This window comes from Emydura macquarii, unplaced genomic scaffold (assembly GCF_026122565.2).
Source record: "Emydura macquarii macquarii isolate MOO-44397 ecotype Brisbane River unplaced genomic scaffold, CSIRO-AGI_Emac_v2 contig_1790, whole genome shotgun sequence".
Taxonomy (NCBI): domain Eukaryota; kingdom Metazoa; phylum Chordata; order Testudines; family Chelidae; genus Emydura; species Emydura macquarii.
The window spans coordinates 6,187,773-6,209,852 of NW_027131927.1; the positions used below are offsets into that span (position 1 = coordinate 6,187,773).

The window sequence follows — 22,080 nt, forward strand, 5'->3', positions numbered from 1 at the left end:
GTAAAGGGGGCTGTGTGTATTTGTATTTTGAGCTTCTTGATAACCAGTGTGGGAAGTCAGAAGCAGTTTGTGGCTGGTTGGGAAGTCTGGCTTCAGTGCCACCCACCAGTGCTGGGAGAATCTGCTCTTTTCACAGCCTGCCCTGATCTTGGCATTCTCAGGTGGCTTCCCTAGTCACGGAAGGATCACGCTCATTACCCATGGGGGGCACCAGACAGCAGTGACTCGTGGCCAATCTCGGATTCTCCACCCATTACTTCCCTATGGATCCCACCTCCATTGGGACCCCTGGATATTCTCCCAGCTGCCAAAGCTGTGGGCAGGGCAGGTCTCATCCTGCAGTCAGCCAGGGATCCGGTTCAGGCAACACTGCATAAGTTGACTGGCCACCAGCTGCAGCTGGGTAGGGACAGGGGGTGTTAGAATAGGGCAGGGGCAGGGAACAGTTGCCAAGGGCGGCACCTCCTCCCTAGGGCCTCCTGTCCATGCAAGACTTTTGCTGTGAATCAGCAGGAAACATGGCACCACCTGCGTGAATTCCCTGTGGCCTGGGATGTGGGCAAGGAAAACACAGAATGTGCATGTTCACCGCTGCCCTCTGCTGGCTGCAATCAGTACTACCCAGCTGTGTCTCATACACCCCATACTGCTGGTAGCTAGTGGAAATTCTCCGCCAGCCCCCGTAGTTTCAGAGAAGGCCTGCAGTTCTCCCTTCCTGCTCTTACCTCTGACTGCCACGACCAGCAATTCGCTGCCACCCAAGGACCTTATCTCAAACCAGCCAGTGGCCATGCCCCCTCAGATGCCAAACTGGATATGAGCCTCATGAAGAGGGATCCAATCTCGCTGGGGGGGAAGAGAGTTGCTGGGGCCTGTGGGTGGCTGCTTGGCCTAAAGCAGTGCTGATGTTCTAGCGGGCTTTAAATGGAAACAGCAACTCTCCTGCGGTATGACGGGACAGTGCTTTCCACAGCATCACAGTCCATCTCTGGCCATGTCGGGTTCTGTGGCTGCAGCTGGGATAAAACCCAGATCCCTTGCCTCCAAAATCCTCTTGAGCTACAGGAGAACCGCCATTTGCAGTACAGGGGCTATGAGATGCAGCTCAGCAGTTCTTATGCCAACCAGCAGCGGTCAGTGGGGTGCCATGCTGGACCAAGCCATCAGCAAGATAAGCCATCAGCAAGATAAGCCCTTGGCTGAGGTTGCAGCTTGTGGTACAGCAGAATCTCAGCCTTCATTAAAAAAGAAAATGTTTTCTGGCCATAATGGTTGGGACAAAAAGCCAGAAGCCGTGATTCCCTGGATCTAATCCTCTACTCCCTCCCTTTCTGCTGTGCTTGGCAATTTCTCAATCTTCCTCCCCCGCACTCTGCCCCAAGACATAAAGTCTCACAGACTTCGGGCAAGGCTTGGAAAATATTTACTCATGGTTCATAGTTTGCACCCCGAGCGAGCTCGTCTCACCCTGGGGCGGGGCTAGATCCTGGTACAAAAAAGCAAAGAGATCACAAAAACACTATGAAGGAATCTGTACAGTATCATACACCATAGATACACTAAGCACACACACCTGCCACCAGGGGGTGCTGCAGTACATAACCCCTCCCCCCAATGCTGGGGTGTGTGCCTTGACTCTGGCAAAGAATAATTTATTTTTCCTAATCACAGGGCCAGTAGGAAGGCAGGGAAGGCCATGTATGGGTGTTGGGCGGCGGGGGGGAATCTCCAAGGGGTCCCCTAGGCAAAGCGCTGATTGAAAACGTTAGGGGAGTTTCCATGGACAATTTCAATTACTGGCAGAAACTCTAATACTGCAATATCTTGATTTGGACGTGCTGCTGTGGTGCACCATGGGAGTTGTAGTCCAAGTTCCTTAAGCTCTTATTCTCTTCTATACTCCAGATGCCGCAACCAGCCTACATCTCCCATGATGCAACTGCCTCTCAAAGGGAGTCTGTGATACATCATGGGAGATATCGTCCCAGTGCATCCTCTTCTCATTCTCTATGCTCCAGGCTCTCCAGCCAGACTACATCTCCCATGACGTGCCATAGCTAGAGACACCCATGATGCCACTGCCTCTCTTGAAGGAACTCTGTGGAGCATCATGGGAGATGTAGTTCCATTGCCTCATGCTCCCCTTTGCTGTAGTCCAGGCTGCCTGTTTGGATTACCTACCCCACGATGCACCAGGGGAGCCCCTTGGCATGGTGCATCATGGGAAATGTAGTCTAGCCACAAAGCCCAGCCCATAGAGAAGCATGAGGCTATGATGATTCCCATGAAGCACTGGGGTGGCATGTCCAAATTGAAATATTTTGGTGTTTGTTTTTTGCTAACTCTTCCCTAGGGATCAGGTGCTTTTCAAGACAAATTTCCTTTGGTCAAACACCCAACTTTCCTTAGGAAAAAAACAGGTTCAGTGGAAATTTTCCCACTAGCCCCAGTCCCACATGAGTGGCTCAAAGACAGAGGGGCCTAGCAAGGGACCAATGCACTTCTCAGAGCAGAAGCAGATGGGGCTGGGCGATGGACAGGGAGGGGGAGGATAGTGTGGCTTGGAGCGCCTGGGAGTGGGCAGATGCAGTCTCTTTTGTGGAGCACCGCTGCTGGCCTGACAGCTGTCAGCATCTGGCTGGATAGAGTGAGCGTAGCCGAGGCAGAGATAGGGGACACATTGCCCCTCCATGCCCTGACAGCGCGCCCGATGCCTCAGTCCCACCCCGGGAGACCCTTTGAGGATGGAGTTCATTATCCATGGCCCATCCCTCTGCAGAGGATGCCAGCCCGGGACAGTCAGTGAGGGCTGAACGGGGGGGAGAGGATGTGGACACTGGTCCCGCTAGGATCTGGGCTGAGTCCTGCAAGCTTGCTTCGCACGGGGGGTAGCTGACAATACCTTTCAGGGAGATCATGGCTGGTGCCTCTAGAGGGGAAAGGCCCATGTCCCACTGCCTGCCCTCTCCCTCGAGCCAGCCAGTCCCCCCATGCCCCGGGGCCAGGTTGGAGATGGTGCCACCAGAGGGGCCCCATGTGCCATTCCTCACCCCCCTGAGCCAGCCAGTCCCGCTGCCCACAATGTACCAGCTGAGATTCCCTCGGGCCCATTCCATTTCTGCCATGCAGCTCAATCTCACTAGCCAATGTCACACTGCCTAGCTGGGAAGCCTCCCAGCTTCGTCCAGTCTGTTGCCTTGTGCTGCAGTAGCGGGCAGGGGGCAGTGCCCACACCAGGCAGCAAATCGCTGGCAGGCCAGGCCCATTCTAGGCATCCCTTGCCCCCCCTGCTGAGCTTTCACCTGGCGAGGTCCAGCTCACCAGTGCAATGAACCGGGGCAGCCTCAGCCGGCTGGGGCACCCAGGGTCTGAATTGCCTCTCTGGGCTGGACTCATGCTGGCATAGGGGGGCGAGAAGAGCGAATGTGCCCCCCTGGCACAGTGGGGGGGTTAAGGTGCTTTAGCAGAGCTGGGAGGGAGGGTCAGAGGGGAGCCGTGTGGCATCTGAGCCCCTCCCCCATCCCCTTATACCATGGCACGGGGGGGTGATGTGGGTCCGGCCCGCTCTCCCCCCACGCTGGATCAGAGCTTGGGCTCCAGGCTGGCCGGGGCGTTGAGTCTGTTGAGTTTGGCTCTCTCCAGGTTGGAGATGTCCATCTTAGCGAGGCCCCGGGGTGGGGGGGAGGGCAGCCCCCCCTTGTCTGGCATGGCCTTGGGGATGAGGTGCGGGACGTTGTTGGCTGGCAGCTCCCGCGGGGGCAGTGCCCGGCCTTTCCGGCGGGTCCACAGCGCCAGCAGGGTGCAGAGCAGGGCAGCCAGGAGCGGCAGCAGCACCAGAGGCAGCAGGGCATAGAGCAGGGTCTGGCTGGCAGCCCCTGCGGGAAGAGAGAGTGGTGAGCGGGACAGCCAGGCCCATAGCACCAGCCGCCCCCGGGACCCCAGCCCAGGCCCTCTGCCCCAAGGCCCAGCCTGCCCCTCCCCCTGAGATAGCCCCCGGTCCACCCCTCCCCACACCGCGGTGCCCAGCCTCTGCCCTCCCTGCCCTGGCACCAGCCGGGCCTGCTCGTTCCCATCCCGCACTCGCCTGGAGCTCCCTGCTCCTCTGCCTGGCATGGTGCCCACCCTCCTCCCCCTGCCATGGGATGTGCCCCTCGCCCAAGCTCCCTGCCCCCTCCCACATCCGGACCTCCCTGCCCCCGCCCGCCCCTGCCTGTCCCATAGTGGCTGCCAATAAGGAGCTATCCCCAGGAGAGGTTCAAACCCCAACCCTGGCCGGGCCATACCTGCGCAGCCCCCCTCTGGGCAGGAGCACACGTAGCTGCCTGCCCCCTCCAGGCACGAGGCCCCTCTGGGGCAGGGGTTTGGGGAGCAGAGATCCAGCCAGACCTAGGGCACAAGGAGAGCAGAAATAGCAGGGCCCAGCACAGCCTGGTTGGCACCACACGGGTCTTGCAGCCCCAGGGGAGGGAATGCAGCCCCACTCAGGGGGCTGGTCCAGCTTCTCCCCAGACTGGATTTGGCCCATGAAGCCATACAGCCTCTGCAGGTCAGGATCACTGTCCCCATTTGTAGATGGGGGAAACTGAGGCACAGAGGGGGGTGGGGCAGGTGACTTGCAGAGGGTCACGTGAGGAACCAGCAGCAGAACCAGCAACAGAACCCAGGAGTCCTGGCTCCCAGCTAACCCACCCCTGCTCTAACCATTAGACTCCCCTCCCCTCCCAGAGCTGGGAATGTAACCCAGAAGCCCTGGCTCCCAGCCGCACCCGCCCCCCCACAATAACCACTAGACACCACTCCCCTCCCATCTCTGACATGGCTCCTGCGGCTGTGCCACCGTGAATCCCTGCGGCTCACCTCGCAGAAGGGCCCGGTGAGGCCAGGTGGGCAGCTACATACCACCCCCTTCCCTGGCGTCTCCTGGCAGCGGGCTCCGTGCTGGCAGGGGGTGCTGGCACAGCCGCCCAGCTCTGTCTCGCATGCCGCACCCGTGTAGCCAGGGGGGCAGGAGCACACGAGGCCGGTGCCCAGCGCCTGGGGAAGGAGACAGCGGAGGGGGGACATGAGAAGCAGTGTCACTGGCACAGCAGAGAGCAGCTCCGCACGGAGACGAGACCCCCCCCAGCTCCCCAGGGCAACCTGAGGGTCACGGCCCACTAGGGCAAGGGGGGGACACACCTTGTCTCAGGGGTTGGGGTGTGGCCAGTTAAAGGCAGTGTGCACTCCCGCCCCCCAGCAGCAGGGGGATGGGGCCCCACAAGTGTCCACAGCCACCAGCCTTAGGGGTCCCCTCTCCTCACCAACCTTTAGGGTCTTTCCTGTCTCCATCCCCTCTCCCCCCAGCCTTTGGGGTCCCCCCCAACATTTTTCTCCACCCCCACCAGCATCCATCCTGCATCCATTCCCATCCCCCCCCGAGTCTTTGATGTCCCCCCAGTACCCATGCCCATCCCTCCCCCCTGTTTGGGCTCTCCCACCCCCGCAGGGGCTCTGCACATTTGCTGGGGTCCCTCCATTTTCCTGGGCCAGGCTGCAGGAGGCACGTCGCTGATCTGCTCTCGGGCTGGGGAGGTGCTGGGTCCAAACTGGGAGGGGGATTCCTGTGGCCGGGGTGGGTCCCTTCCCAGAGCTGCAGAGTCCGAGGGGCTCACACCCACCTGGCACTTCCCCCCGTTGAGGCACCGACCTGGGCAGCGGTCGTCTCCTGCAGATGGCAAGGAGCTGGGGTCAGGGAGAGAAGAGGCAGCGGGGCATCCTGGGCACCCCACCCGCCTCGAAGCCCCAGCGCCCCATTGCAGGGGAATCAGCCGCAACCCAGTGTGGGGCTCTGGGACCCCCTCCTGCCTGGACCCCAGCCCTAGCAGGGCTTTCCCTCTGCATCCCAACTGGGGGCCACTGCAGGAATTGAACCGGCAACCCACACGCCCCATCGTGGCCCGTGACCATCCAATCCCACCTGCTGCTGGTGAGTTTATGCTGCCTCCTGTGGTCAGCTCCATTAGCACCAGCCAGTGGCAACGGCCTGCGGGTTCGGGAACAAGGGGCCCGGTTGTCACACGCTCTGGCCCCTCCGATAGTAGCAAGGAGGCGGGAGCAGACCCGGGACCTCCTGAGCCATGCAGTGGGCGAACGGGCCCTGATCCCAACCCTCGGTGCAGGGGCACAGCCTGCGCTGTGGCTATTCTCTGCCCCCCGAGGTCCACGGGGACTGCTCCAAATGACACTGGGGCCAGGCAGGACCCGAAACATGGGGAGTGAAGCCCTTTTAACTTCCGGTGCCCTGAGGGTCCTGGATGTGGTTCCCAAGACACCACTTGGGCCCCCAAAGGCCTGTCCCTGTGAAAACGGTGAGCTTGGATGGCCTAGGTCCGCCCCCTCCTGGCCTGACTCCACCCCCTGCTGGCCACCGTTGAGCCACAGCCACCCTCTCCGGGCCACACCTGGGCTGTACCCCCTCCTGGCCACGGCCCGCCTTGCCCCTCCTGGTCACACCTGGGTTGAACCCCACCCCCCGGCCACGGCCCCCCGGCCGGTTGCTCTCTTACTGGTCTCGCAGTTGGGGCCGGCCCAGCCCTCCAGGCAGTCGCAGAAGTAGCCCCCGATGAGGTTTCTGCAGCCCCGGGCATGCACGCAGGGCTCCCGCTGGCACTCGTCGGCATCTGTGGCCGGGGGGGCAGAGATTAGGCAGAGTGTGGTTGAAGGGGGCTGCTGGCGCCCCATGGGATCAGTGTGGGGCGCAGTTGGCTGGTGGAAAGGGCCAGACGGGCCCCCTCACACCCTATGGCTTGGTGATTGGGGAACGTGGGCCCCTGTCCTGCTGGGACCCCCTGGCTCCTTGCGCTGCCCAGTGCCTCAGACTGGTCACCGGGAGGTAAGTGGCCCCATGTGCCAGCTACGCGGCTCCTCCCCCGCCATAGGCTTCTCCTTATCCCCCCCAGCCTCCAGCGCCCTGGGCAGGGTCTGAGCTGCCAGTCATGGGTGACGAGAGAGACGGGCCACGAACGGCCGGGGGTCCTTGGATCTGCATGGCCAGGGGGGCCCATCCAGGGGGAGATTCACTGCCCCCTGCTGCAGACTCACAAGAAGGGGGGGCAGTACCCACAGCATGGGGGGCAGCGGGGAGGTCCCGGGGGGTGGAGGGGCAGTGTCAGGGCAGGGAGCCAGAAGAGTGACAGGGGGAGGAAGCAGCATCAGAGGAGGGGAGAGGGAAGCAACGGGGGCCAGGGAGCCATGTTGGGACAGGAAGGGGTGCCAGGTTGGAGGGCAGGAGGGCGGTGCCAGGGCGGAACAGGGGGACAGGAGGGGGATGTCGGGGCGGGGGGGGGACGGGGCAGCATCGGGGCAGGGGGACAGAAGGGAGGTACCAGGGTGGGACAGGGGGTGGCGGGGCAGGAAGGGGGCAGAAGGGGGATGCCGAGGAGCCCTCCATGCTCAGGCCCCAGGCACAGCCTCACCCAGTCGGCAGGTTTTCCCGGTCCATTGTGGGGGGCAGGTGCAGCTGAAGCCGCCCGGGAGTGGGTGGCAGGTCCCGCCGTGGGCGCAGGGCACCGCCACACACACGTCCAGCCCTGCCAGGGGACGCAGCAGTTAGGGAGGGCAGGACCGCAGGCATCCCTGCAGCGAGTGGGACGGGCTCAGCCCAGCGCCCTCTCTCCGGCCCCAGGCGTCATGCCAAGCAAAGCCCCATGTCTGGCTGAGTGGAGACACAGCCCCCTTCCTAGACCCTGCCCCCCTAAGGCAGAAGCCCCCTGTCCCCCCAGGCTGCTCATAGGTCCTGCCCCACAGCGCTCTGGATGACCTGAGCCTTGGGGGAATCCGTCCCCAGTGGGGTCAGCCCTGGCCACCAGCCCCCCAACTACCTCCTCCAGCCCAGCTCCACAGCTTCCCCTGCCCCAAGGCCCCACTCACCCCCAGTCCCTCTCCCTGATCCCCTGCCCCCCCAATTGAGCCCATCACATCCCCCTCCTCCCAGCCACTTGACTCCCCGCAACACCCGGGCCTCCAACAGGACCCACAGCCCCTTTGTCCCAAGGCACCCCAAGCCTCTAACAGCACCCCCATCCCCCAGATCTCTCCCACGGTCCCTGAACTCCCCATCTCCCTCCCCCATGGCCTACAACAGGGCCCCTTAACCCCCAGCTCCAATCCCCCCGAGCTCCCTACAGGATCCCCATACCCCCCAGCTCCCGTCCCCTGTAGCACCACCCCCCAGAGCCCCTTTAACCCCCCAATCTCCCTCCCTCTTGGTCCACAACAGGCTCCCCCAGCTACCCCCCACTCCCAAGTTGACCCCAGGCCCTAAATCTTCCCCCCGCAGGCTGCCAGCCAGCGCTCAAGGGGGCCCCAGAGACCAGCTCCCCAAATCCCACGTGTGCCCCGAAGCTCACAAGAGCAGCCGTGGGGACGGGCGGAGATGCTGGGGTCCTCCCCAAGCCAGACCCCTGCCCTCCAGCCTGATCCCTCCCCCTCTCACCCCGCTGCCCCCTCACCCCTCTCGCAGTCCCGGCCCTGGAAGCCGGCGGGGCACAGACACTGGTACTCGTCCGGCTCCGTGTTGATGCAGGTGCCGCCATTTCGGCAGGGCCGGTGGGAGCCGCAGTAGTTCAGGTCTGGGGGGAGAAAGGCTTGGCTTAACTCCAGCCAAACCCCACTGACCGTGCGGCCGCTCAGCCAGCCATGGCGCAGGGAGAGGGAACCCCGCCAACCAGCTGCAGGGGGCGCTGTGGGGCAAGAGCGCTGGCCGGCGGGGCTGGGAGCTTCCCGCTTCTCCAGCCCAGCCAGTCCCAGCCGGGGGGCGCTGTGGGGCAGGGGCTGTGGGGCGCGCACAGCCGCGGAGCTGCTCACCCTTGTCGCACAGCAGCCCGCCCCAGTTGGTGTCGCAGTCGCACTTCCAGGGCTCGGTGCAGGTCCCGTGCAGGCAGCCGGGGAAGGGGACGCACTCGTCGCAGTTGGGGCCCGTCCAGCCGTAGTGGCACCTGGGCAGACGGACATGGGGTGGGGGAGAGGGGCGCACAGCCTGGCACGGAGCCGCCATCAGCAACAGCCACGGGCATCTCGTCCCCTGGAGGCCCCGGGGCACCTCTGTGTGGGTGGGGGGGGAGGGCCCCTCTTCTCGTGACCCACCCCCCAAAGCAATCTCCAGCTCTGGAGGCTCCCAGGGCGGGGACGGGCCATATAGGGGGCAGCTGGAGCCGCAGAGTCAGACGATACCATAGGGGGCTCCTGAGGGAGGCAGCTGGGCAGGGAGGCGAGCTGTGGGGGCAGCTCCCTGAGAAGGGAGTGCGGTTCAGTGGTTAGAGTGGGGGGGAGCAGGAAGCCAGGACTCCTGGGTTCTTTCCCAGCTCTGCAGGGGGTGGGAGGAGCCCCCAGGCCTCATGAGAAGGAAAAGGCCCAGAGTTCCCTTCCCTGGCCTGCCGCTGGCACTTCCCCCCCACCCGGGCCTGGTCCAGCCAGCCTCTCCCTTCCCCGAGGGGCAGGAGGCAGGGATGCTCCTCCCCTACCGTCCTGCCCACTGGACAGTCTGCCTGGCGCAGGGGAGCTGGGAGGGGGCCCCAGAGGCCTGCCAGGGAAGCCAAACAAACAGCCCCTCCCCCATCCTTCTCTGCTCTGTATCCCATCCCCCCCCTCCCCGGGGTCGGCCCCCTCCTTCCCAGGCTGGTGGGGGAGTGGAAGGGCGCAACGGGGCCAGGGGAAAGGCGGGTGATGGGGGCCCGTCCGACTCACGTGCATTGTCCGGGCTCCTCGCAGAAGCCGTGTAGCTTGTGGCAGCTCTGGTGGCAAACGGCTGCGGGAGAAATGACAGGGTGGGGTGAGGGGCAGGGAAATGCCCCCCTCACCTCCCCCTTCCTCTGCCTGTGGGCACCAGGCCCCCCTTTCTGGCCCCCTCCCGTTCCCGGGGGCACCGCGCCCCTCCTGCCCCAGCACGTACCCTGCGTGCACTCCTCGCCCGTCCAGCCGGCCAGACAGAGCCTGTTGCCGGCGTCGTCGCAGCGGTGGTGGCCGAAGAAGTCGTCGCGGGGGCGGCAGAGGCGGTTGCAGGCGGCGCCGTAGTAGTGGTGGGCGCAGCGCACCCGCAGCTGGTACTCCAGCGCCGTGGCCCGCCCGTGGTGCTGGAAATCCTGCCAGCCCTCGCCCGGGTTCAGCATCCCCGACCGGGCCACCCGCTCCACCAGGGCCCCCCCGCCTGCCAGAGAGGGAAGGGTCACTGCCCTGCGCCCGCGCCACCGCCTGCCCCCTCTAGAGAACCCTTCACCAGCTGCGCCCGTCCCGGGGGTGGGCTCCAGCACTGGATTGCTCAGGAGGTGGGAATGGGACATGGGGCCTTGCTGGCTCTGATCCAGCCCTGGTGTGGGGTGGGGGGGGAATTGCTGGCTCAGTGGGCTGGGAAATGGGACATGGGGCCTTCCCCCACTAGGGGTGCTGGCTTTGATCCAGCCCCAGTGTGTGGGAGACTGGCTGGCTCAGGGGAGCAGGGAATGGGACACAGGGCCTTTCCCCACTAGGGGGCACCAGCTCCAATCTGGACCCAGGGCAGTTGCGGGGGGGGGACTGGCTGACTTGGGATCCCTTACCTGGAGTGCCGGCGCCAGTGGTGTTGTCAGCATCCCAGGCTTCCAGGATCAGGGAGTACGAGCGCTGGGGATCAAAGCACAAGGTTAGAGGCTGCAGGTGTCGCGACCCGCTTGTTCCAGGACTGGGGAAGTGGGCAGGCGTGAGACTGGCCGGCTGTGTGAGCCAGCGCCCCCCGGCCCAGCGAGGGCGCAGCCTCCTTTCACCACGCTGAGCTGGGCACGGGCACAGGTTGGTGTTCCCCCCGGTGAGCAAGAACAGATCAACGGGCCCATCCGGCACGGCATCCCCACCCCACCCCGGTCCCAACTAATGGGCCCATCCAGCACAGTCTCCCGACCCCTTCCCGGTCCTGCCCCATCCCCCACCCGGCCAATGGGCCCATCTGGCACAGCCTCCCCCCCCTCTTCCTGGTCCCCCTGGTCCTGGCCAATAGGCCCACCCGGCATGGTCTTCCCTCCCCCCAGACCAATGGGCCTATCCAGCATGGTATCCCTGCCCCTCCCTGGTCCCCCCTCCCCATCCAGACCAATGGGCCCATCCAGCACCATATCCCCTCCCGTGCCCGGTGCCAGTGAAGAGACCCTTGGAGGCGGAAGGATACAAGGGAGGGGGTGATATGGATCAGCATGTAGGGCCAAAGCATAGGCAGTTTGTCCTAGGCCCCTCCCCCAGCTGAGCCCCAGGCAGGCCGCCCGTCAATTCCCCAGACAGCTGAAGAAGCTCCTCCCCCCGTTGGCAGAGACCCCCCCCACACACTAGAGTGGAAGGCACATGACAGCAGCGTCTCCCCTGCCCACCAGGAATACCAGATGGGGGTCCAGGGGAGGCTGGAGCAGAGGATGCTGGGTAGCTGTAACCCACTGCCCTGTCAGCACCAAGCTGGGGACTCCAGCGCTGTGAGCTTCCCTACAGCAGTGCCCTGTCAGTGCCCAACCGGGCACTCTGGTAGCATGAGCTTGTTTCCAGTGAGTCTCGTCTGGCATTTACCAAGGCTCCACCACGGGGCAGCTCGCTGTGCCCCAGTCCCAGGCGGGGGCACCACCACGGGGCAGCTCACCACACACACTCTGCTAGCCCAGCCTATAACAGCTGGCACATCAGCACCGCTGCCTGCTGGCTCAAGGGCATGGGATGGGGGCAGGATAAGTTTCCTGGTAATTAGGGAATGTCTTTAATTAAGTTATTTACTTTCTGCTTCCCTCCTGGATGGGGACAGCGTCTGGCATCGGCCCCGCGGGCTGGGCGCGACGGGCTCAGCTTCCCGCAAGCAGCATCCACCAGAAATCCTGTTCCACACAGGGGCGGGCCTGCCTAGCACTGCTCCAGCCCCACCCAAGATCCAACAGCAGCCGCACCGCAGTGGGCTGGCTTGGAGGCAGGACCCCCACAGAGGGGGAAAAAAGGATACACTTTACCGGGGCCCGGAGGCTGTGGGGGGCCCGGCCCAGGCTGCAACCCCCATGGGTATGTGTGTGGGAGGGGGCCTGTGTTACAAGTTTGTACTGGGCCGAAAAAATTATGCTTGGGTCCTGCTTGGAGGCTGGGGTCAGAGGATCTCCTGTTCCCCCAGGGCAGGTAGATCCTGCAGCTTCTGTCCCCGCAAAGGATCCTCTTGCTAGCCCTGCCTTGCTCCCCACCCAGCTCTGCCAACACCCCCACTCCTGACCCGCAGCCCCCTGCTAGCCCAGCCCTCGGTTCCCCTCCCTCCCAGCTCTGCTGGTGCCCCCCAGTGCTGACAGAAGGGGAGCCAGCCTCTGGGAATGAGAGGGGAGTCCCACTGCCACAGTCCACTGATCTCCTGGCCCCGCTGAGTCTGCCAGCAGCGCAAGCCCCGTCCTTCGGGGAGGGTGCTCACAGGCTGGCCCTGCATGGGCTGCACCCAGCCATCGCAAAGGGACACTGTCCTACAGTGAGGTAGCAGTCGCGCTAAAAAGGCAATCTCCAGCAGGGCACTAGGGGGTGCTGTTGCTCACCTGGCCATGCCCCATGTCCCAGCAGGGCACTAGAGGGCGCTGTTGCTCACCTGGCCACGCCCCATGTCCCAGCACTCCAGCAGCGCACTAGGGGGCAATGTCGCTCATCTGGGGTGCTGTGTTGGTAGGCCCCATTTCTGGCTCTTCCCCGCAGCTCCCTGCAGCCCGCGCCCCCATCTCAGCCCGTAAACATCCGTGACTCAGCCCTGGGGCCCATGGCAGGAGGTTGCTGGGCAGCACTGCCTGCCGGTGTCTTGGGCATTCGCTGAAGAGCCCTCCCATGGGGGGGAAGGTAGCAGCTGCCGTGCTGATGACGGGCAGGTGCCCAGCTGGAATCTGGGCATCGCGCTAAGCCGCAACCACGGCCAAGCAGACGGCAACAAACGCAAACCCGCGCCGGGGGCAGGAACCTGGGGCACAGCTAGGACTGGGTGGTGGACGTGCCCATGGAGTGGGATACAGCTGATGGTTCGGGGGGAGGGGACATATAGGGAGCTGGGCAGGGGTGCTGGCTGTGGGGGGAGGTCCCAGCTACTCCAACCCAGCCTTTTTCAGCTGGGGGCACCGTGGGGAGCGGGGTGGGACGCTGGCTAAGGGGTAGCTCCCAGCTGCTCCCTGTGGTGGTGCGGAAGGTACGTGGGTGCTGCAGGAGCCCTGGGCCCTGTCCTGGCGTGCTGGGATCAGCAAGCAGCATCGGATCCCGGCCCTGGGAAAGGTCACGCAGGGCAGGCCGCTGACCTGCTTGGGCCAAAGCCCAGCTAAAGCTCCAGGAAGCCCCACGCCATGTAGGGCGGGTCACGGGCTCCCAGCTTCCCTCGGCCGGAGGTGCCTGGGCCAAGTGAGTGGGCAGAATGGGCCTCTCTGCATGCAGATCTGCCAGACCCTTTGTGTCCATTCATCCCTGCCCGGCCCTCTGCCCACAGCTCCGCCAAGGGCAGCTGAGAAAGCCGGATGGAGGTACCAGCTGTGGGGCCAGGAGGGAGTGGGTCTAGTGGTTAGAGCAGGGGAGCTGGAAGCCAGGACACTTGGGTTCTATCCTCAGCTCTGGGAGGGGGTTCTAGTGGTTGGCGGGGGGGCTGGAAGCCAGGACACCTGGGTTCTATTGCCAGGTTTGCATGCATAAGATGCCAGTGGCTCCCCTAGTCCAGTGTGAGGATGCAGGGAGCTAGGGAGGCCGGGGGACTCAGCCCCCACAGTCTGTTCCCCTGGCAGCTGCAAGTGTCTTGGTGCGGGAGGCTGAGGGGGCCCCAAAACAAGGGGAATAGGAAAATCCCCCCCACAGCTTTTACAGAGAAGGGGGTGGGGCAGTGACTGCATAAGCAGAGCGCTCGATCCAGCCCTCTGATGGGATCCAACTTCCCGTGGGACAAGGAAGGGGCAGTGATCTGGGAGCCAGGAGCCCTGGGTTCTGAGCCACTGCCCTGTTGTGCCTCAGTTTCCCCTCCCATTCTGCACATTCAGACTGAGCTCTTCAAGGCAGCGACTGTCTCGTGCTCTGTGCTGTGCTGCACCTGGCACGCTCGGACCTTGGGTGGCTGCTGTGAAACACCCAATAACGCTGCCCGATGGCCATGGCTTTGGAATGGAAGCCAGAGAGCGAAAGGCCGGGATGCCCGGGGGACGGGAGTTGGATGGAGATGTGCGGCGGGAGCCATGATCGATAAATCATGGAGCAGCACAGATGGAGAGAGATTTAGCATCTGCCACAGTCTCCTGGGGAGCTGAGCGAGACAAGAGCCCAGACACGCCACCGTCTGCAGCTCCACCCCACCCTGTTCCTGGGGGGCTCCTCACACCCTGACCAGAGAGAGTGACTGACTACTCTGCCTCAGCAGTTCCACCCCCGCCCCGCTCTAACCACTAGATCCCACTCCCCTCCTTGAGCTGGGACTAGAACCCAGGAATCCTGGTTCCCAGTCCCACTGCTCTAACCACTAGACACCACTCCCTTCCCCACAACTGCTGTCCCCAGCTGGGATGACAGCCCCACGGCTATCCTCCATGAGCCCTGAATGGCTTCCAGCCAGGATCCCTCCCCTGACCCATTTCCCACTCTGAATGGAGCCACTGGAGGGGACCCTGGGTCAAGGTGTGATGGGTGGGTCGGGGTGGCTGCCTGGCCCTCTCCCCCAGGGGCTGAGCCCAGGAGGCTGGCAGGAGCCCCAGCTGGAGAGTTCAGGAAAACCCCAGGTCTGTTTGCATCCAGCAGCCTCATCACACCCCGGCCGGATAAGCCCCGCCCCTGTCACACCCTGGCCAGCTTAGCACTGCTGCCACCCGGCCAGGAGGATGCTGGGTAGCCTGGCACCACAGCCCCTGCCCCTGCCCCCTGGCTGCCCCCGTGGGGAGAGCTCAGGGTCCCTTACCGGCCAGGTGAACTGGAGCGGCATGGTGATCCTGCCCTTGTGCTCCGCGCCCCACCTGGGTATGGCCGTGAAGGTGTTGCCCCCCAGCACGGGTGTAGCACCAGCTCCCAGCACACAGGGCCCCCCAGGGACGACACGCAGCTGGTACTCCTTCAGGCAGGCCCGGAAGAAGGTTCGGCACTGCTCCCCGGTGGGGCACGGCGGCTCTGCCCCACCCCGGCAGCAGCGCCCATCCGCCAGCACCCCCTTCTCGTTGCGCATCAGCCGGATCTGCAGCTCAAAGGTGCCGGCTGCTTCAGGGACCTAGGGAGTGGAGAGCAGCTGGTTAGAGCAGGGCATGGTCCCCCCCACCTCTGCACCACACCTCCTGGTCACTGTGAGCTTAGCCCAGACTGTCCCATCATGTGGCGGGAGTGAAGGGAGAATCCCTCACCAGCTCTTAGCAGTACAGGGCCCATGACACACAGCGGAGCTGTCCCGATTCCATCGCAGGGGGCAGCGCCACACCCACATCCATTGCAATAACAGCAGCAGCCCCTTGCCCTTTGCCAGCCCCTGCTACCATCAAGATGAATTAAATCAGCGGGAGTGGGGAAGTCGCTTTGATCTCGGACCCCTAAGCAAGCAGTGGGCAGAGATGAACGCCCACTGGGTATCACCACCAGGGACTGAGGCTGGGGGCTGGGTCCAGCCCAGGAAGCAGCATCCAGGCAGCACATAATTCGTGGGGGAACGCTGACACTGACACCCAGGCAGCTCGCACAGTACCCCAGTTAGCAAAGAACCCCGCCCCGATACAGTGAACTCTCCAGGCCCACCCCCAGGAGCTCCCCTTCCTGAATGGCTGGTGTTTGAGTCTGCACCCACTGCCGGGCCCTTCACTCCATCCCCCTTCCCCATCCTTCTGATCCCAGTGCGGGGAGGCAGCAGCTGACCCCAGCGGGGACAGGGAAGGTTCCCACCCCACCAGATCTTGCCCGGCCCCAGGGTGCCGGCCCCGCTGCCACAAAGAAAACAACCTCCCAGCAGGGCGTTGCTTGTGTTTTATGAGCCTGATTCCACCTCCACTCTGCTTTCCTCTGAGGCCACGGTGACTGCCCAGGCTCTGGGCCTTTGATGGAAGTTCAGCAGCCACCCCAGGTGTTTCCCATCCTCTCACAGACCCACCTGTCCCACAGGAGCAGGGAGCTGGGACTCACACCCTGATCTCTCGGGGAGATTGGCTCAGAGGGAATGGGGGACTGGGACCATTGCCAGCTTGGGGAAGGGGGATGCCAAACCCAAGATCCAGACCCCAGTGGGCCCCCCGGATCAGCCTGAAAACCCACCCCAAGGAAGCAGAATCCACCTTCCACAGTTAGATGGAGCAGCAATACGCAAGGCAGCAAATATACAGAGAGCCCTCACCCCGTACTAGGATGCAGCTGCCTCCGGCGTGGGGTGCAACAGCTGTTTATATAAAGATCTCTTACCAAGTGCTGAGATGCAGCCACCTTGGTGGGGGGTAGGGGAGACGCAGCCACTGTCTAACAACACTGGACAGCAATTGAAGCCCAGAAGACGTCTCCATCCAACCGAGTGAGCAGAGGGAATTGGGGGAAGTCGCCAGGAATCCCCCCCGCCCCCAGTGAATTTAGCCAGTGGGCTTCATGTTTGCAATGGCCAGGGCACTTTGGTCGTTAAGATCCCAGTTTAACATCTCATTCGAAAGCCAAGGCCCTCCAATAGCACCCTGGAGCGCTGGGCGGGGCTCAGCGCTGACCCAGAAGGGGAGCGTCCCCTGCTGAGCCCCCACCTGGCTCCCTGCTGCACCCTGAGCTTCCTCAGAGTCTCCCTCCATGCACTGACCCAGCCCAGGCGTGGCGGATGGATCCAGGCTGGAAGGCACCAGGCAGGGCTCAGACCCTGGGCTAGAAGTGGCCTGGACATGGCGGCTCCTTTCCCCAGCACTGAAGCCCGTCAGCATCCCGAGGCTGAGGGGGAGCCAGGTCCCAGGTGCCCCATGGAGGGATGGGGGGCCATGGATCCCGGGGAGGGAAGATCCAAGGGGGCACTCGGCCCCCTGGATAGACAGGCTGGCCTGAGACGGGTGTGGATAGACGAACAGACTGAAGGGGGGGAAGCGTCAGACCCATTGGCCAGGCTGTCACCAGCTGGGGTTCCCAGCATTCACCTAACCCCACAACGGCAATTTACACCACACCCCATCTGGGGGGCACATGGCTGGGAGGGGGGACCGCCACTTCCACACCCACCCCCCGCCTGGACACCACCCCCGGGGCACCTGCCTCACCCAGCGACCCCCTGCGCCTCACCCCGGGCAGCATTCCCAGGGACCCCACTGCGCTGGGGGGGATCAGCCCCAGGAAGCCAGGGTCGCCCTGCCCCCCAAGCCAGGGAAGGGCACCCCATGGACCCAGGCTTCCGAACGAGTTGCCAGTTCCCAGACAAAGGGAAGCCCCGGGGGGGACTCACCTGGGGTCGCATCTGAAGCCAGAGGAGGACGCAGACGGCCCAGCAGCTTTCCAGCCTCATTGTCTCTGGCTGGCTGCCTGCAGGCGCGGTCGCTCCTCCGCCGGACCGCCACACCTGCCCCTCGGGCCGGCCCCGGCCCCGCCTCCCCGGCCAGGGCGGTCCCGGTCCCGATGCCGGTCCCGATCCCGGCCCAGGCGTGCTGCTCGCGGGGCATAAAGAAGCCAGACCCCCTCCGCCGCCGGCTGCCTCCCGTCTCCGACCCGGTCCCCGGGGACTGGCTGAGCGGCTCCCTCCCAGCTGGGCCGGATCGGGTGCGTTCGCCGGGAGCCGCCTGACATCATGCGGGATGGGTGGGGCCGGCCCGGCCCGGCTGGGAGCCGGGGCCCGCCCAACTGTCCCTGCTAATGACGGCAGGAAGCTGGGTTTCCTCCCCCCCCTCAGAGGGGTGCCGGAGGGGGGGGGTCAGGAGTCCCTAGGGGGAACTGCAGAATCTAGCCGTCCGTTCGTCTGTCCCCACATGAATCACCCATCCATCGGTCCGCCCACGTATCACCCATCCATCCATCTGTCCGTCCCCCCACATATCATCCATCCCTCTGTCCCCATACCCATCGTCCATCCAGCCCCCATAACTGCAGCATTTGGCCCATTTCTAATTTGGGTTATTTGCTCTCCCCACCCCCATCTCCCTTTTAGTTTCACTTGGATCTGGGATTCTTCTTCACTTCCTGTCTTAAACTGTTATGTGGGGTAGGGGTGTTAAACAGCTGCCCTCTCCTGCCCTAGACCTGGGTGCATTTTAACACTAGTTGAGCAACCTCAGTCTAAACAGCTGTCCTCTCTCAGCCCAAAGAAATTAGGACGGTAGGTGAGTGGTCGAAGAATAAATAGCTGCCACATCTCACCCCAGAGGTGGCTGCATTTCAGCACAGGGTGAGGGATCGTTTTATAAACAGCTGCTGCACCCCACCCCAGAGGTGGCTGCATCTCAGTGCTGGGTGAGTGATCTTTTTGTCACTGGTTAGGTAATTTGGGATCCTCCAGGGTGGCTAGCGCTGTACGCCCAGTATCCACCTGTACTTTACTCCAGGAAAGGCAGTCAGGAATTGCTCCTAAGGGTGCTTAGCACAGGCCAGGATAAAGAGATGCCCTGGGTGACACTCGCCCACCCAGACTGGGAACTATAGAGCCTGAGAAAAATGAAGGATTGGTCAGCGCCCAGCTCTGGCGCTGCAAGCTTCCCCAGAGCAGTGTCCTGTCAGTGCCCTGGTGAACACTCTGGCGCTGCGAGCTTCCCCAGAGCAGGATTCTCTTAGTGGCCAACTAGGGACCCAGGCGCTATGAGCTCCCCACAACAGTGCCCCCAGGGCTGTGAGTTCCCCCCGCAGCAGTGCCTGGCCAGGGAATACAGCATTAACTGTGGCAGCTGATGCTCCTGGCCAGAAGGATTGTATTGCCAGCCACTCGGAGCATCCTTTCCCTGCCCTACAGCAATCCCGGGCCCTTCTGCTCCCTCCCAGTCCCTTGGGAAGGATTTCACCGCTTAACATCTGTCTGTCCCTCCAGTTCCTCCAACAGTGTCTCTTGGCCTCACACAGCCAGTTCCCTGCTGCCCCCCAGCACCCTGCACAGACAGAGCTGAGCCGCTGGCTCCCCTCCCCTGCCGTCATCCATGGGTGGCATGGCCTGCAGGGAGCACAATGGGGCTCTCCCCATGCCTGCCTGGGAAGGGAAAACCCTTGAGTCCCATTCTCCTCCCTCCTGCACCAAGCAGCGAACCCCCACCGGCCCCGGCTCCTTTCTAGTAGCATTCCCCACTCTGTATGCCACTCACGGCCCCTGCTCCTGTTGCTGCTCCCCCACCGGCTCTCCCGACCTGCACCCCTCTCTTGCTCTCCCCGGCTGGCACCTTCCAGAGCCCCAGGGCCTGATCCTACCATCCTGGCCTCTTGTGGCTCCACCTCAAGCACAGACCCCAGTCCCCACGCCCCCTTCCTGGTCACCCCTCTCGCCTCGGCAGTGAAAGCTGCGCTGCGACCCCAACCCCACCAGACACAGCGAGCTGTTACTATGTCACTGCCCCTGCCGTGGAGCTTCTGTGGCTGGGATCTTTATGGGTTGTCCTGCCCACAATACAGTGCCCTGCGGTAGGACATTATCTCCTGCTCTCAGCGCTGGTGCTGAGTATTATGGTCGGGGTGCCCCAGAGTTCACTGGGGCAACCGGGGCTATCGGCCACTGTGACACTGAGCTCGCTGGTGCCAACTGGCAAAGGGACAGCTGTTCCTTACAGGCAACCCAGACCTGACAAACTCACTACACCTAATACACTGCTTTCAGGGTATTTATGCGAGAGGGGTAGCCAGTGGGGTCTCTGCTGAAAGCCTGTAAGTTACCCACACTCATAGTCATTGCAAGATGTCTGGCTGGGTGATGCTGAAGGAATAAGGTAACTCTAAGGGAAATTATGCCCTTGGAACGAAAGTGTGTCCCAAGGGAATCAAACATCTCCGTGATGGCTCAGTCAAGCAGGACGGAGTTGCTGCTCCTCGCTGGCTAGCCCATTACATAATGAATTGTTTGACTGTCCGCCGTTGCATCGACCCAGAAACGTCAAGGGAAAATCACGCCAGACAGAGTATAAACGTGGCAAGCACTTGGAAGTGAAGAGGAAGGAAAGAACAGTGAGGGAATCGCCCCATCTGTGAATAAAGACAAAAGAGACAAGGTGGGAAAGGTAAACTCGCTTCCTGGGCCAGCCTCTCTTGGGGAAAGAAACAAGCTTGTAAGGCAGCGGACAAGAGCGGAGTCCTGCTATCAACAAGAATGACAGCAAACTATCTATCCATCTAATGCTGTATCTATGCCGGCATGAGCCCTGCACCTCTTAATCGGTGGCTTTCTTATGTCGGCACAGCAAGGGAGTGACAGCGGGGGGGAGGAGCGTTTGAATGTGCACACCTCCACTGCTTTGTGGACAAAAGCTGACTCACTAGGGTCGACCGGACCAGCCTTTGGAGTTTCACAGAGCTCTTCTCCAGGTCTGGGCAAGGTACTCAGAGCATCACAGCGGAATACAAGGCAGAACTGATTGTTTAGCGGGAGGAGTTAACATGTGTTGCAAGAGGCCATGCAAGGTGAAGGGGGCAGCTAACAAGGCCCCCACATGGGGGGGGAAAGGTACACTTAACCAGGGCCCAGTGGCCCTGGGGGGCCCAGCCCAGACTGTAACCGCCATGGGTATGTGTGGGAAAGGGGGCCTACATTACAAGTTTGTACTGGGCCCGAAAAAATTATGCTTGGGCCCTGCAGCTAACACCTCTGCAATTGTCTGACAAAGGGGGGTCAGTGGGTTACAGATTGTGGTGATGAGCCATAAATCCAGTGTGTCTTTATGGCATCCGTCATTTGTGGTGTCCAGCAGAGTTATGAATTTAAGTCCCAGGCTCATCTTTTGAAGGGGCTCAAAAGATCTTCATAATTCTGCAGGACACCAACAATCATGGACTTAATAAAGACACTGGATTTGTGGTGTGCGACAACAAACTGTAGCCCACTGACCCCCCTTTGTCCTACGACTGTTGAGGTGTTAGCTGCCCACCTCCCCTTGAACGGTCTCTTGCAATGTGTTAACTTCTGATCTGTTCCGCCTGTTATTTAGCTGTGCCACTCAGGGGACATCTCCACTGCGACCAAGGACTCATGGCACGGCTGTGAATGTCTGCAATTCTGAGCCCTTCAGGCTGAGTCCGGTGAGCCTGAGCCAGCTGACCTCGGCGCTGAGACTTGGTGCCGCGGGATTTTTATTGCAGTGTAGACACACCCTCAGAGTACCTTTCCCAGAGCTGAAGAAGGGCTCACAGACGTGTCTCTTTCACCAACAGAAGCTGGTCCAATCAGATTCCCTGCCCCACTTTGCCTCCCTAAGACCCTGGGGCCAACACAGTTCCAAGAACCCGGCAAACAATAAAGACAAAAGACTGATCCAGTATATTGCACGGTGGAGGTACCTTGAAAGACAGCGTCCTGGCCCTGGCCCTGGCCCTGGCCCTGGCCCGGGCGGGGGAGCAGCAAACACTGCCAAAGACTGAACTTTGGGCTGAGAATCTACTTTAGTCTCTGGGAAAAGGAACTATTGCTCAGCTTCACCTTCTCTGCTTTTGTTTTGTATGTCACTGTTTGTTTCCCTTGCTCACTCGTGTTCCTGTTTGATGCTCTAACCGGCCTTAAAAGACATTTCTGTTTGCTTTGCGATAAGGAGCTCAAGGCCGTGCCTGATGCAGGAGTGGTGGGCTAGGGTAACACTGGTTTACTGGGGTTCACGGCTACTTTGAGACCAGGAGCTGTGCTGTGTGTGGGATCCAGTGGTCAGGGACTGGGTATCCTGGGGTGGATTGGAAGGAACTCAGCGGCTCGACCAATGGTCACAACAAGCAGCTTGTCTCTCTAGGTAAAAGCTCACCTTGTGGTTCAGCAGCTGGAGGGATGCCGGACACCTGGGATCTAGGCCCAGCTCTGTCGGTGCCTATGGGTGAGTCACGCCCCCTCTTCATGCCTCAGTTTCCTCTCCCACCTTTTGCCTGCCTGTACTCGTGGGGGCAGGGACTGTCTCTCACTCTGTGTCTGTGCAACGCCTGGCATGATGGGGCCCTGAACTTGGCTGATGTTGCTAAAATGCAAATTATTTATTATTA

General features: G+C 62.2%; 1 protein-coding gene across 1 annotated transcript; it reads right to left on the minus strand.

The window, feature by feature from the left end:
* Nucleotides 1–1,249: 1,249 nt before the first annotated feature.
* LOC137158857 (protein jagged-1b-like) lies at nt 1,250–17,859 on the minus strand. The gene is made up of 13 exons (XM_067556795.1): nt 17,387–17,859; nt 14,912–15,214; nt 10,572–10,635; nt 9,929–10,183; nt 9,724–9,784; nt 8,845–8,975; nt 8,490–8,609; nt 7,455–7,568; nt 6,546–6,659; nt 5,658–5,704; nt 4,858–5,034; nt 4,284–4,386; nt 1,250–3,875 (listed from the first exon to the last, which is right to left on the minus strand). The coding sequence occupies exons 1-13, from the start codon at nt 17,444–17,446 to the stop codon at nt 3,583–3,585; spliced, it is 1,842 nt and encodes a 613-aa protein (XP_067412896.1). The 5' UTR covers nt 17,447–17,859; the 3' UTR covers nt 1,250–3,582.
* Between the last annotated feature and the right edge of the window lie 4,221 nt (nt 17,860–22,080).